At 40.4% G+C, this 15,436-nt stretch overlaps 1 protein-coding gene across 1 annotated transcript; it reads left to right on the top strand.

Annotated features, from left to right (window-relative positions):
- Positions 1–2,948: 2,948 nt before the first annotated feature.
- Positions 2,949–8,903, top strand: LOC140235815 (uncharacterized). Its single transcript, XM_072315815.1, has 3 exons — positions 2,949–3,087; positions 7,944–8,639; positions 8,806–8,903. The coding sequence occupies exons 1-3, from the start codon at positions 2,949–2,951 to the stop codon at positions 8,901–8,903; spliced, it is 933 nt and encodes a 310-aa protein (XP_072171916.1).
- Positions 8,904–15,436: the final 6,533 nt, after the last annotated feature.

Genomic DNA, 15,436 nt, shown 5'->3' with positions numbered 1-15,436 from the left:
AGCATTCTCAACTTATAACTCGCCTGAGTGTATACTCACCATTTTCTTGAACTGATGTCTCTATGTACCATCTCATGTACCGTGTGTGGGCATGTCAGTGTATATTAATATACAAATAATGAATGTTTATGAGTGAAATGGACAATATTTCATGAGGTGAAAGATGAAATGATCCAGTCAACAAGGCGCAGCCGAGTTGAATGGATCAAACATTTCATCTTTCACCAAATGAAATATTCTGTCCATTGCACAAATGAAAAACATTGTTTTATGTAACATCTAAAATATATCCTTGTCATTTGATGTCTTATGAATTCAGAAACAAGAGAGAATGTGCGAGATCTGAGATCGAGAGAGCTAATGCTCACTGAGCGCTTTATGCTAGCCGCTGTCCGTTGATATGCTTGATCGCATGCACACTATAAACACAAGTGTTTTATGTATGTAGTGTGCTGGGCTCTCAGCGTCGCACTGATCCAAGATTGCACGGTAAATGGAGCCACAATTGCACAAATGATGACATAATAATGGTGTAAATGATCAATATCAAACAACCAATCAAATGACAAGGATCTATTTAGGTGTTATATAATACATGATAATGTTCACATGTGGAGGGTTGTATGAATTGTAAAGTGCAAACCTACACATAATTTTATGAGTTTATTTTTTTTTTCTTCTGGTAAACGAAGAAGCCATCATTGAACATTTCATTTACATGTACATACAGTGGCGAATCCAGGTGGGAGCACAAGGTGCACGCCCCCTTTACTTTTTGTTAAAACAAAAGAAATTTAAAAAACGGGAGCGTGTGCCCCCCCCCCCCCCTTCCATTTACGGAATCCCTGGATCCGCACCGCTGTATGTATACTACTATGTATATAATTATACAGTGTAGAAATATTTTCATAGAGATGGGGGGGGGGGGCAGCATTTCATCAAGTGTTTTGTCAGACAAATTTGCTCTCAGTCAATGGGATGCAAGGATTTTAGTAGCTTAACAGTTTATCAGAAAAAATACCTGACAAAACACACTTCATGAATTATTGCCACCAAGCAAAGGCACCTTTTCATAAAAGATGTCACTGTCCGATTTCAGTAAAATTCTTGGTTTTGATTGGCTGAGAAGCACTGGTTATAATTATATCTGCCAAGTTTGATGAAAATAGGTAGTAGGGTTTTCAAGAAGGAGATGAAACTGTAAAAAGTCTCAGGCACGACGTACGATGTGACGGACAACAGACACCGAACGAAGGGTGATCGCAATAGCTCACTTGAGCCTTTGCCTCAGGTGAGCTAAAAAGTGAGTTTATCTACCATCTTTATACATAATATCGGTGATATAAATGACTTGCACATTTAACAACAAATTGAACGTTTGCACATTTTCCCGGCATTTGCGCATTGCCCGCCGGCAAGATGTTTGCACATTTCCCGGCGTTTGCACATTTCCCGGCTCCACAGACCTTCACCACTACTAGTATTTGGTTTATATTTTGGGTGTTGTGTGTGTTGGTGTACGTCGTATCTACTCGTGTACACATCATTTGTATACTGTCTGCACGTAGGTGGTTGTATGCACCAACCACGGTGTGAATTTAAAGAAATGGATATTGTTGTGTAATGATACACAAAGTTATCACTACCCCCTCCCATTCTACATTGATGACTGGACATACACCACCAGTTCACCTCCACCAGTCAATGACCTCTACCAATACTCTCCACCTCATCCAGTGAGTCATCGACCTTTATCATCCCTTGAGTACTTCTAGCCCCATCTAATTTACGACCAGGCTAAGCCAAACCTAAACATCCTGCCCTTCCCCCATTGATTACTTAGAATTGTTGTTAAATCCAAATCCAAGAATACTACCTCCTCTTTAAAACTAGTCCCGCCTTTGTTCCTATACCAACCAAAGTTTTGCCCAATCAAAACCCCTCTTTAACACAAAGACTCCACCCCCATTCACCCATCCATGGTGTGTCACAACAGTGTAACCAGTAACCACCAGTGTAATCCTCGTGACTGAATGTATGATCAGAGAATTGGATCATGTCTTGAAGAAGACTTAGGGAGTTCGGATTCAACATCCACCATGGGAACATGCCACCTTCGGATTGCTCTCTGATATTATTGTAAAGGCGACTTGCACTTGTAAACTTTTGGAGTCTTGAGTTATAAACTTAAACTCAAGAAATAAATATACTCTGAAAGACAAATCCAGTCTCCGGAGCCAATGTTTTTCTTGCGTCTTCTTATGCATATCTGGACTTGGTACCTCTATATTAATCAATGAACATACCGATCCCAAGTAGCTAAACACCGCTACACAACATGGTGGAGAACCCGGCTTGATTCGAACAATTCGACACAGCAGTTGTGACAGAACAGACTTGACAGTTCATGACTTGTGATACTACCACCTGAGAACCCGGCTTGATTTGAACGATACTTATTCAACACAGCAGTTGTGACAGAACATCAACTGTTAACAATTGTTCATGACTTTCGACACTATATACCGCCTGAGAACCCGGTGCTCCGAAAATAAGAAAAAAAAAAAGACTGACATCTGTTGCTATGGACAACGAAAGTTTCAGCTTCCTGAGACCAGAACTTATCTCCTTGCTGTGAAAGTCTGTGCAGCAGAACTGAGAGCTTATAATTACCACATCTGATATATAATGGCATTTATCACATCATCTGCCACCATTGTCCTTATGTGAAAAACGGACAACAACGGACAGCACAGCATGACCATGGACTTCTACATATACTGGTACATCGGATGATAACGTATTTTGACTGCATGACCGATGTGTTCTCCTCTGGCCTGACCGAATCCAAGATGACTGATACCGACGACCCCGACGACGAACTACCATAACAGGATCGACAGACTGATCATCCCACCGGCACCGCTGACGACAGCCAGACCCGCCAGATGACGCCCCACGATGTAGCCCGCAATGACAACTGTACGACATGGACACCGCCGGCCATAACCAGCATTGCTTTGGCGCGCGACATAATCAACTCAACCCCAACAACGGACGACGACTACCGCTACCCACAGAAAATTTGTAGAGGACATAAAAAAAAAAAACACTTGGAATTAATAATTAATCCCTGGAATTGATTTTTCTGAACAGTGACACTTTGATTCGAACACATTTATTGCCTTTTTTATCATTTTTTGCTTAAATTTTACCTTGTTTCGACACATCCTTGGCATCCTATGCGTCAACATTTGTCAAATCCTTCATTATGACCGGTAAGTGAAACACACTTTCATTGTTCCAATTTGAATGAGAGCGAGCATGAGAGTGGAGTATGGAGTATATAAATTGGCTAGATTATTGGCAGTCTGCACTAACTTTTAAGATTGGCTATACCATTGGATGCTGCACTCACTAGAGATAAACTCGATGGTATAATTTCACTCTCTTTTTCAATAATCAAGAGTTTTTCATTTTGTTATTATAAAAATAAAAAAATAAAATCACTACCAGCATGGTTCAACAACATGCACAACTAATATCCTTTCATTTTCACCATGTAACAATGACATAAAATGTGTCCTACCATAAAACTAACAGACCCAATTACGGTTCCACTGAACCCAGACTTGACGACAGACAGAATGAAATGCAATGTGCCCCCAGTGACCACTGCCCAGCGAATAACTACTTGAACTGTTCACCCCTAACAACCTTGACCATAAATAACATGATATTGTAGCTGGACAGCTCACACAAAACAAAGTTGACCAGTTCACGACAGCCTCCTCAGGCAATATAACAAGATGATTTAACCTACAAGTTGGACATAAGATAGTACATGAGTACTAACTATACAGACCTAATAAGAGAAAACAATAGAAGACAGACCAATTCTCGTGATGATTGTATATCGTGTAAATAGTCTCATGTACCCTTTTTTTTCTAGTAGCATATAGAGTTCCAGGCGAACTATCAAAAAAAAAAATCATATTGTTATGTTATGTTATGTTATGTTCTTATGTTATGTAACTTCCTTTTAGTGTAAAACATAGGCTATGTTAGGATAGTCATCTTATCCATTGAATGTTGACTATGATAATCTTTTGCAAGACAGTATGCTCAGTTTTGAACGATATTAATCATATATGGCATCAATTTGATGTGTAACGAGCTTGAATGTGCACTCGTTTATGATATTAACAAGTTTGAAAGTACTTGTTCAGTCGTTCGTCAATTCGACATTAGTATTAGTATGGGAGAGAATGGAAGGAAACCCTTACTTAACAACAGGATAGGATTGATAGTGAATTTATTCTATGTTGATTCTTCAATATGAAGTACATGGGCCCCTCATAACATAGACGCTATTAATACTTTGAGTATACCTGTTGACCTTCCACCATATTGATGAGATATTCAGTAGCATGTTCCATTAAATTTGAAGTTATTTCAGCATACTCTTTTCGTGAAAGATTTGATCAAGTATAGTTCAGCATGCATGGATTGATGACATTTGACTCAATTTGATTGTTTCTAGTAATATACATGTGACATGAATATATACAAGTTTAAAAGTACTTGTCATGAACGATCATAATTGTTTCATTAAGTGAACATACATTTATTTGCAAGTTGAGATTGTACTTGTTAGAATTAAGGCACAAGCTTGAAAGTGCTTGATCCTTCGTTCATTTTACAAGTTAATTTTCTTAATTGGGAAATTTGCATTATGCTTTAGTAGGAAAGGTTTGTAAGCCATGATATTCTATGATAGTCTTTCAAAATTGAATGACATTTTGCCTGGATCATAGACTTGACTTTCATTCCTTGAGCGTTCCTATTATCTTTCCAATGAATTTATTATGGAGACATATGCATGGATAGTGCATTAGATACAGTACAAGCACTCAATGTTGTTATTTAGATCGAATGTTTTATCTATCTGCGCAAATTAATGACCAGCGAATTATTTTTACTTTATTATGTGTTACAGAATTGCCGTTGTTTGATAGGCAAAATCACATTAATGCTTTGTTTACTGTGCATAAGTCTGCACAACGTTGTGTAAATACATGTATTGGTATAGTGCATAAGTCTGCACAATTCAATTTGTTTTCTTTTAACCTATATCTTACAAAGGGTATAGGCATTATTGAATATAATGTGTATACTTTGACTTGGTAACTTGAATAGTTCCCAAAATACATACAAGACAAGGAAAGCTCACTCAGTGGTAAAATAAGTTCATATATGTATCATACCCCCTCGGTACGACTAAGTCATTTAAGCAGAAGGTAAATGTCTTCATTGTGCATTTCATTAACAGTAATTGGTCTAATCAATTTAACTGTAAATTATTATTGAAAGGATGTGAGCAAGAGAGAAAGTATGAGAGAGTCTGGAACAATGATAAACGGTTTCACAAGTATGTTTTGTACATGGTCAATCAGCTTTTATTTTGTCACCCAGTTTATACTGAATTATTGTGTGTAAACCCCTTCCCTTTCAAAAAAAAAAAATAAGAGAGGAGTCTTAATTTCCAAACAAAAGGGATGTTGTGTAATGATACACAAAGTTATCACTACCCCCTCCCATTCTACATTGATGACTGGACATACACCACCAGTTCACCTCCACCAGTCAATGACCTCTACCAATACTCTCCACCTCATCCAGTGAGTCATCGACCTTTATCATCCCTTGAGTACTTCTAGCCCCATCTAATTTACGACCAGGCTAAGCCAAACCTAAACATCCTGCCCTTCCCCCATTGATTACTTAGAATTGTTGTTAAATCCAAATCCAAGAATACTACCTCCTCTTTAAAACTAGTCCCGCCTTTGTTCCTATACCAACCAAAGTTTTGCCCAATCAAAACCCCTCTTTAACACAAAGACTCCACCCCCATTCACCCATCCATGGTGTGTCACAACAGTGTAACCAGTAACCACCAGTGTAATCCTCGTGACTGAATGTATGATCAGAGAATTGGATCATGTCTTGAAGAAGACTTAGGGAGTTCGGATTCAACATCCACCATGGGAACATGCCACCTTCGGATTGCTCTCTGATATTATTGTAAAGGCGACTTGCACTTGTAAACTTTTGGAGTCTTGAGTTATAAACTTAAACTCAAGAAATAAATATACTCTGAAAGACAAATCCAGTCTCCGGAGCCAATGTTTTTCTTGCGTCTTCTTATGCATATCTGGACTTGGTACCTCTATATTAATCAATGAACATACCGATCCCAAGTAGCTAAACACCGCTACAAAAGGGGATGTAATGTATATTTAGGATATTTTGGGGATAACTTCCTGTTCATTAACAACTCAACTTAAATTCCCTTGTTTATGTAAACTCACCTCAGAATATAACACCAAGATTATTTACTATTAATTTCCTGTCGTTAATTACCCTTGTTTGATGTTTACATCAAGGAGTCATTCAATCACCTTTGTAACAACCCTTCTTTGTCCCTGGTTTAATTACCCAAAGATTATATACACACACCGTGTGAACCACCAGACACTTTGTCTGCCCCTTATCTTATAATACTTCCTCCTCCACAAAAGAATCCCCCTCTTTTAATTGGTCAAACATCACCCCTTAGGACAACCCCTTTGGTCACTCTTTTTAGTTATCCCTTTTTGATTGGTTGTCTTACCAAAATTCTCACCCATCACCCATTGAACATTTCCAAGTTTGGTGTTCTTTCCAAGCCCCCAAGGGAGATCATGATTTCGACATCAGAGAGTCAACCTCTACTTGATATTGCTCTCTCTCCTGCATCTTGATACTTCTATATTTTACTCTGATGTACATACTCGTCATTTAACTTGTCATTGAACTTCATCGTGATATTTCTCTGAACGATTGTGAATAAACACTTTGCATCGATGAAATGTATCAAAACTGTACCTGAGCTCCTTCATTTCTGCTTCGTAATAACATTCCAAATGTAACACCACCCGTTACATTACATGGTGGAGAACCCTATATCGATCCTATATCGGAATACCTCATCATTACAACTCGACATCGATTTTGGAAGGAGACTTTCACCAGACCATGCAGGCCGAGCGTTAATAGGACCGTGGGAGCATGCGACCTGAAAATTGTTGAAATGTGACTATAACAGATTTTTCGTCGACTTCGAAACTGCAGTGCTAACGAATCAGGCGATGGACTTCAACAATTATTTAGACAACGAACTTTGTGGTGACATGGCCTTTGCAAATGACGACTGATTGATGACCGACGACTTAAACCTCCACCTATTAACAATGATGATGACCGTGACCTGGATGGCGACATCGTGCCTGACTTGGATGACGACGCAACGAGGACTACGACGACCACGACCTGAGTGACGTACGAAGAGGACCCATGACTGGTGTTGACGCGGATGCAGCTCCATGGAAAATTCTTCAAAAATGGACGCTTTGCTGAATAATGACTGACACATTTCGACAACGATAGGACTACCAGACGGATTCAGGACTAGACACTTACAGTGTAAACACTTATAACATTTTCAAGGATAATTGACTCTTAACTTGGAGGACTGATAGTTTGATTGCTTATTGTGATTATTTTCTTGTTTTTGGAACACTATATTATGCAATCATTTCGGGAATTGGAGACTTGGTTGAACCCTTTCACATTGGGTAAGTGGAACTTTGATTGTTATTACTGTCCCAGTGTGAGAGATATTTGAGAGTATGTTGATTTTGATTAGTGCTTACTGAGTTTGCATTGTTTTATTTTGACTGGTTATTTGCATTTAATCCTCATGTGTTTCCTTATGAATTTTTCATACTCATATTTGTTTGACTGTTATTACTGATCTTTGACTTTGATATTTGATTAGATAGGCTTTGTGTTACTCAATATTACACCACCAATCACAGTACCAATACCACCATGACCACCAGTACAATGTAGGACCCTCCGACAGACCGACTTTTTACCGACTAAATTTTCTGGCAACCGACTAGATTACAATGACTGTACTGCCCATATTTTGACCTTTGAAGACTATTTAGACGCCCATGACATTGACTCGGACAAAGCTGACAACTTGACGACTATACTTAAGACTTTCAAGCGGACATTAGAGGGACAGGCCAGACTCTGGATAGACAAACTGACTTTCACTACTTATGACGACCTAAAGACGGCTTTCACTAGGCGATTTAGCCCCGCCAAATCGACTTTTGCTAGGGTTACTGACTTTAACACCATGACTATGACTGATGGAGAGAGTGTCGAAACTTTTCTCCAACGACTCAGACAGACTGCCTCCTACATAGACTATGGGGAGAAGCAAATAAAGGACCGTTTACTTGCTGCACTGACCCCCGACTGTCGCGCCGCCATTCTTATGGCATCGCCGACATCAACGACCACCCCTGACGAGATAGCCGCGAAAGCGCAGCTTTTCATAGATCTTAGGACTGACACTACCCCGACAAAAGAGGTGACATTCGCAACCCAAGACGATGTCGACCTCCTAAGTGAGGAAATTTCCTCCCTTAGATTTAAAACCGAACAGAAAGACTCCCGAGGACGAAGACGAAATCGACATTCCCAACATAATGATTCTGACCGCAGTACCAGCCGCAGCGCTAGTAGGACTCGACATAGGGATGACCACAGCAGACATGAACGTAGTTTAAGTAGGGACCGACATCATTCTGACTACAGACGTAGTTTAAGTAGAGACAGACGACATGATAGTAGAGACAGACATCCTGGACGGCGCTCTCCTTCTCGTGATCGTTATCGGTCACAAAGCCGAGGACGCGACCAACGGTCTCGACCTCGATTTGCTGGCAAGTGTGACTATTGTCACATTCCTGGCCATTTTTGGAGGGATTGTCGGCATAGGTTGAGAGACATTGAACGCGACAGACGACCCCAATATTATGGACCACCCCCACCCCACAGACAACAATACAATGACTATAACCGACATCATCATCGACAACAACAACAACAACAACAACAACAACATCATCATCTACAATACACAGGACAGTACTTCGACACATATCCCCAGGGTTTTCATTAAGGGAGGAAAATAGAAGCGCTCTCTATTCCACCTCCCAAAGTGAACACCCCAGGCCTAGGGACGGACAAAATCTCAAATCGACATACTTAGGGACAGAGGACGTAGACCTGCAACTGACTAGTAATAACTTTGTTAAGGGACGAATTGACAGTGGTAAGCACATTTTCATTCTTTTTGACAGTGGTGCTTCCAAGACATTGATTTCTGACCGCTATGTTAAATCAACTCCACACCTTTCCAACCTAAAGAGGCAGAGCGTGACTCCTACTCGATTTAAACTAGGGAACGGGCAGTTCCTTGAAGCGCAAACCGCGATTAAATTCAGAGTCACAATTCAAGGTTACAAATTCGAAATTTCTGCTTTAGTCGTTGAAAACCTTGTTGGTGTTGATTTGATATTAGGCAATAACACACTTTCGGACGTAGACGGGACTTTGACTTTCAGGGACCATAGGTTCAAAATCAAACGGCGTAGGATACCATTTTCCCCTACATCAAAGGTGAAAATCGAACCATTTGGGTCCAGACTCATGACACTACAGGGACATACACCTGCCCACTTACGTAACTCTGACGTCATACTGACTTCCAATGACTACCTCAGTAGGCACTGCCCATCAACAATGGTGGTAAAACTAACAAAAGGTGCGACTCAAATCATTGTGACTAATACTACTGACAGACCTCTACATTTCTCTAAGGGTAGGGCGATTGCCTTTCTCGACACTACTAACCCCGTACGTGTGACTGAGCCCCTCCCAGTAGATAACATAACTATGACCTTGACTGACAACACACATGCACTTTACTCCACTCAGCTTGACACCGCAGGCAGTAACCTTGACAACCAGACTAGACAAGCAAACCTTGACAAATACCCCCACCTTGATCCCAGTGACCCCATTGCTAACATGACTGAAGACCAAATCATTAGAGCCCATATTGACTTAAAGGATAGTGTGCTTTCTCCCTCTGAAAAGAATGAGTTGATACAGATCCTTAAAGACAACAGACCCGCATTCTCCCTCTATGGTGAGCTATCTAGTTGCCCAAACTTTGAAGTAGACATACACTTGACCAATGACGAACCATTTTTCATTCGACCATACTTTGCTACTGAACCTGACAAACGACAAATCGAAAAGGAACTGACCAAACTCGTGAAACTTGGTATACTTGAGGTTGGACATCAGGCATACACCTCGCCTGTATTACTCATTGCCAAGAAAGACAAGACTGAAAAACGAGTAGTGACCGACTTTCGTTACCTGAACTCTAGAATTAGACGTATCAACCATCCCTTTCCCCTACTGACTGAAACCCTTAAACGCATTGGACATGCTAAGACTAAAGTAATGAGTGTCATCGACCTCAAATCTGCCTTTCACTGCATTCCCCTCTCTAAACAAGCACAACAGTATACCGGCATTGCCTCCTATCATGGAGGAAAGCACTATTACTATAAACGACTTGCCCAAGGACTTAACATTTCACCCGGACTATTCCAAGCAAAAATCGACAACATTCTAGGCACCATTCCCAACTCCCGCAATTTCTGCATTGCTCACCATGATGACATAATCCTATTTAGCCCTGACAAGACATCCCACAAACTCCACCTGACCAAAGTATTACAGGCCCTCTCTGACAATGGACTTAAAATCTCTCCTAAGAAATGTAAACTCTTCACCAATGACGTAGACTACATGGGACATAGGATAACTATTAACTCGGACGGTGAGGCTTGTTTTCGACCACTGAACAATAGATGCGCCTCTATACACAACATGACTCGACCCAAGACACCCAGACAAGTTAGACGGTTAATTGGTGCTGTCAATTATGTTGCAGGATTCTTCCCCAACATACAGTCTATTTTGAAGCCACTACACCAGCTTACCCGAAAGAGTAAGAAATTCAAATGGACTGACGAACATGAACGCGCCTTTAACAAAATCAAAGACCTCATGACCAAACCCCCTGTACTACACATGCCTACGAATACCGGACGATTCACACTTTACAGTGACACATCACGGACTGCGACTGGATCTTACTTGACTCAAATCATCAACGGACATGAAAGAGTTATAGGCTATTACTCTAAAGTTCTCCCTGACGCTTGCCAGAGGTATAGTGTAACAGAACTAGAATTGTTTGGCCTTTTGATAAACATAACTGCTTTCAAACACTTGTTGCGTGGTTGTGAATTCAATGCATTTGTTGATCACAGCTCAATTGTTCAGATATTAAAGTCCAAAGATGAACCATCCACCACCCGCCTTCAGAAACTAATCTTGAAATTATCAGAGTACTCCTTTAAGATTGCATACAAGAAGGGTACCGAACTTGTCCTAGCAGATTTTCTGTCTCGCATACCAAGCGACAAACATGCCGAAATAGATCATGTAGTGCCCATTTCATTTAGTTTAGTTGATAATCATGACCTAGATCATCTTAATCCCATACAACCTGCAGAGCGTCCAGTGACACGCGCCTTTGCTAAAAAGATGGGTATTTCTGTTCCCAATCTTTATCCTGACAAACCCAAAACTAACAACCACAACAATATTGATACTGACACCGCCCCACCCCCTGAACCAATCATCACACCTGCACCCAATAACAATACCCCACATTCGCATGAACCGGCCAATCAGAGATCAGCATTAGACACACCCCCTGACCTGCCCCCAACTACGACACACTTTGCCCCACATGACCATAACAGACCCAACACACAGAACCCAACACCTAAAGCTCCGAAGCGAACAGAACCTAGACTGGTGGACAAACAAAATGAGTCACCGTGTACACAAACATACAGGGATGTGCCCCCAGACTTGTTTACAGCCCCTAAGCCACTGATCTCAAATGTTGAGCAGATTGTTGCTCCACATATACCCAAACAACATGACATAGACAAAGTACTAGACTTGATAAAGAGAAAAATCATCCGTGACTACAACCTGCCCATTGACATACGAAGACTTAAGACAGAACAAGAGACATCTCCATTTTTCAAACCGATCTATGACTTTCTAGCCCATGACATATTACCTAGTGACAAAAAGGCAGCGAAAACAATTCAGCTGAAAGCTGAGCAATACATCCTATGTGATGGTGTATTATTCCGCCTTTTCTTTGACAAGACTGACGACTTTAAACTACAACTTGCTGTACCAGAATCACTGACTGATGTTATCATTTCACAATACCATGACAACCTACTTAGCAACCACCAAGGAACAATGCGCACTTACTTGACAATACGACGTAATTACTACATGCCACAGATGTTTGACAGGGTACAAAACTATGTCAAAGCTTGCCTGAGATGCCAACAGTTCCGTGGCAAACCAGACAAGTTACGCCCATTTCACACTCGTGTGCCTGACTCCTATCGACCCTTTGACAGAATAAGCCTTGACTTTAAGACCATGCCTACCTCGGCAACTGGTTTTAGACATTTGATGGTTATTTGTGACGAGATAACCCGCTTTGTTATTTGTGCCCCACTTCGCACTCTCGATGCCGAAACAATTTGTGAGGCATTGATACAAAAGGTTATCTGCATTTTCGGACCCCCTTCCTGCCTTGTGACCGACGCAGCAGCCGCTCTCACAGGCAAACTACTGACTACACTGTGTACCGCCCTGAACATTGATAGGAAAGTGATTAGTGTTGCAAACCACGGCAGCTTACAAGTTGAACGCCACATTCGAACACTCTCTGACTTCCTCAAGGTAAACTTGAACCAATTTGGAACAGATTGGGTTCGGTTTATTCCCACTACTTGCTATGCCTACAACTCATTCTCTTCCCCTCATCTAGGTGACCACTGCCCTTACCAACTTGTATTTGGACGAGACCCCCCAACCATGACTAACTTGACCTTCAACCCAATGTCTGGTCTGACCCAGACTTATGACGAATATGTTTCCCATCTCAAACGGAAATTTGACCAGATCTCTCACACGATGCTTTCGCTCCAAAGGAGAACTCAAGACAAGCAGAATGTCGCCATTACAAATAAACTACGGCAAACTCCTATCTATTCAGTAGGCCAGCTAGTCTATTTGTACAAGCCAACTTCTTCCTCCCTCACTGCAAACTCGAGAAAGATTGCAGCTGCTTGGGTCGGACCTTTAGTTGTGCATGAAGTGCTCGATAGAACCCACTTCATTCTCTCCACTCTCAAAGGTGAAATTCTGCGAGATATCTTTAACTACAACAGGTTGAAACCCTGTTTCATGAAAGCATCGGATGAGAGGAAACCCATCACCCACCTCCAGCGACTGAAAGAGGCACTTGGAAAGACAGTGACCCCTGGAGACGGTGAAACCTCTGACAAACCATCAGTAAATTTTATTGATGAGCATGACCACACCCCTCCTGAATGCACTGCTGATCACATCATGTGCTTTCAGACGACAGACCCAATCCAAACATCTGACTATGTGACATCCATCACCCCTAACAACGGAATAGCCGCCCCAACCCCCCTACGACAAACTGACCTTGAACGACAATTTGACCTTTTAACAACTGCGCCTTCTGACAATGACATGACCCTATACCGAGGACGATTTAAGAACGGGCAATTACAAGTACTGACTTCATTCATTAGGACTCCGACTGACGGTAATAACCCCAAAGAGGTTAGATTTTGGTGGAACATAGGACTGTATACAGACACAAGTAACTTGATAAGACAAATTCTGATTGATAGAATCATTCCTGTCACGGGAACACCAAAGAAATATATGGAACGATTATACACATGATTTTCTTGATAAGCTTTATAAGTCTAAAGCTGTATGATATGTTTCTTTGTCATTTTATGATTTGTTGTATTTGTTGCTGAAGTAATATACGTAAATTTCACATTATTAATCTCATTGCCAAAATAATGAGAATATAAGCTTTGGAATCCTTTTTCAAGGCTGTGTAACTTTTGCATGTTATATTATTGTATCAAATTAATTGTCTTGACACTGATTGGAGAAATTTGAGTTTAAACTCATTTTTAATAAACAGACTTGAAAGTGTCTGTTCTTTCGCTTACTTCTATCGTTATCAATTTGGAGAAATTTACTTTCTTATCGAGTGAGGTTTGAGAGTCATATTCTTCTGTGTACATCCTTCACTGAAGTGATAATTCCTAATAGGCCGCACAGATAGCTCTCATACCTCGAGCGCACTCGTTACCTCTCCGCTGATACTCAATTAGATGCTTGGAAATTAGCGTCTGCGAGAATGACTCAAATTCTTGATTACGATTTGATATATTAATTTTCGCTGATATTTCCTGATTTGCTCTTTTAATCATGAATTCCTATTCATGCATATTTTGTGCTGGTTTAATTTTCCTTGTTTGATAATTGAGCATATTGAAGTTATAAATTATAGTCATTGCTCAGTTGTTATTGTTATGGTTGAAGAAATTGACCATTTTAGGATAATTATGTTGAAGAATATTGCATTAGTTTTGGTTACTTTATTCACTGTATCTCATTGTAAATAGATCATCATTATGTCATTTAAATGTGTGAGAGTGAATGTGTGAAAGTGATAGTGGGACAGTAATGATTTGAGTTCCACTACCTACCATTCATTTGTTTTTATTTATAATATCTATCATTTTGTTTTCCAACGTTCAGATTCTGGAAATTCCAGAAGCCTCTCTTTGTTCTGATTTGTTTGTGATATTTTAAACCCCCCCCCCAGCCTTGTTTCCTAACAAAAGGGGATGTAATGTATATTTAGGATATTTTGGGGATAACTTCCTGTTCATTAACAACTCAACTTAAATTCCCTTGTTTATGTAAACTCACCTCAGAATATAACACCAAGATTATTTACTATTAATTTCCTGTCGTTAATTACCCTTGTTTGATGTTTACATCAAGGAGTCATTCAATCACCTTTGTAACAACCCTTCTTTGTCCCTGGTTTAATTACCCAAAGATTATATACACACACCGTGTGAACCACCAGACACTTTGTCTGCCCCTTATCTTATAATACTTCCTCCTCCACAAAAGAATCCCCCTCTTTTAATTGGTCAAACATCACCCCTTAGGACAACCCCTTTGGTCACTCTTTTTAGTTATCCCTTTTTGATTGGTTGTCTTACCAAAATTCTCACCCATCACCCATTGAACATTTCCAAGTTTGGTGTTCTTTCCAAGCCCCCAAGGGAGATCATGATTTCGACATCAGAGAGTCAACCTCTACTTGATATTGCTCTCTCTCCTGCATCTTGATACTTCTATATTTTACTCTGATGTACATACTCGTCATTTAACTTGTCATTGAACTTCATCGTGATATTTCTCTGAACGATTGTGA

Source organism: Diadema setosum, chromosome 12, assembly GCF_964275005.1.
Source record: "Diadema setosum chromosome 12, eeDiaSeto1, whole genome shotgun sequence".
In the NCBI taxonomy this organism is placed as follows: domain Eukaryota; kingdom Metazoa; phylum Echinodermata; class Echinoidea; order Diadematoida; family Diadematidae; genus Diadema; species Diadema setosum.
This window is presented reverse-complemented; position numbering and strand designations above follow the sequence as displayed.

What these genes read in the sequence shown, in the direction of transcription:
- LOC140235815 (XM_072315815.1), top strand. Translation starts at nt 2,949, where the DNA reads ATGACGCCCCACGATGTAGCCCGCAATGACAACTGTACGACATGGACA. An exon ending in CCGCTACCCACAGAAAATTT is followed by an intron (nt 3,088 to 7,943) that starts GTAGAGGACATA and finishes CATGACCACCAG; the next exon opens with TACAATGTAGGACCCTCCGA. An exon ending in CAGTACCAGCCGCAGCGCTA is followed by an intron (nt 8,640 to 8,805) that starts GTAGGACTCGAC and finishes TCGGTCACAAAG; the next exon opens with CCGAGGACGCGACCAACGGT.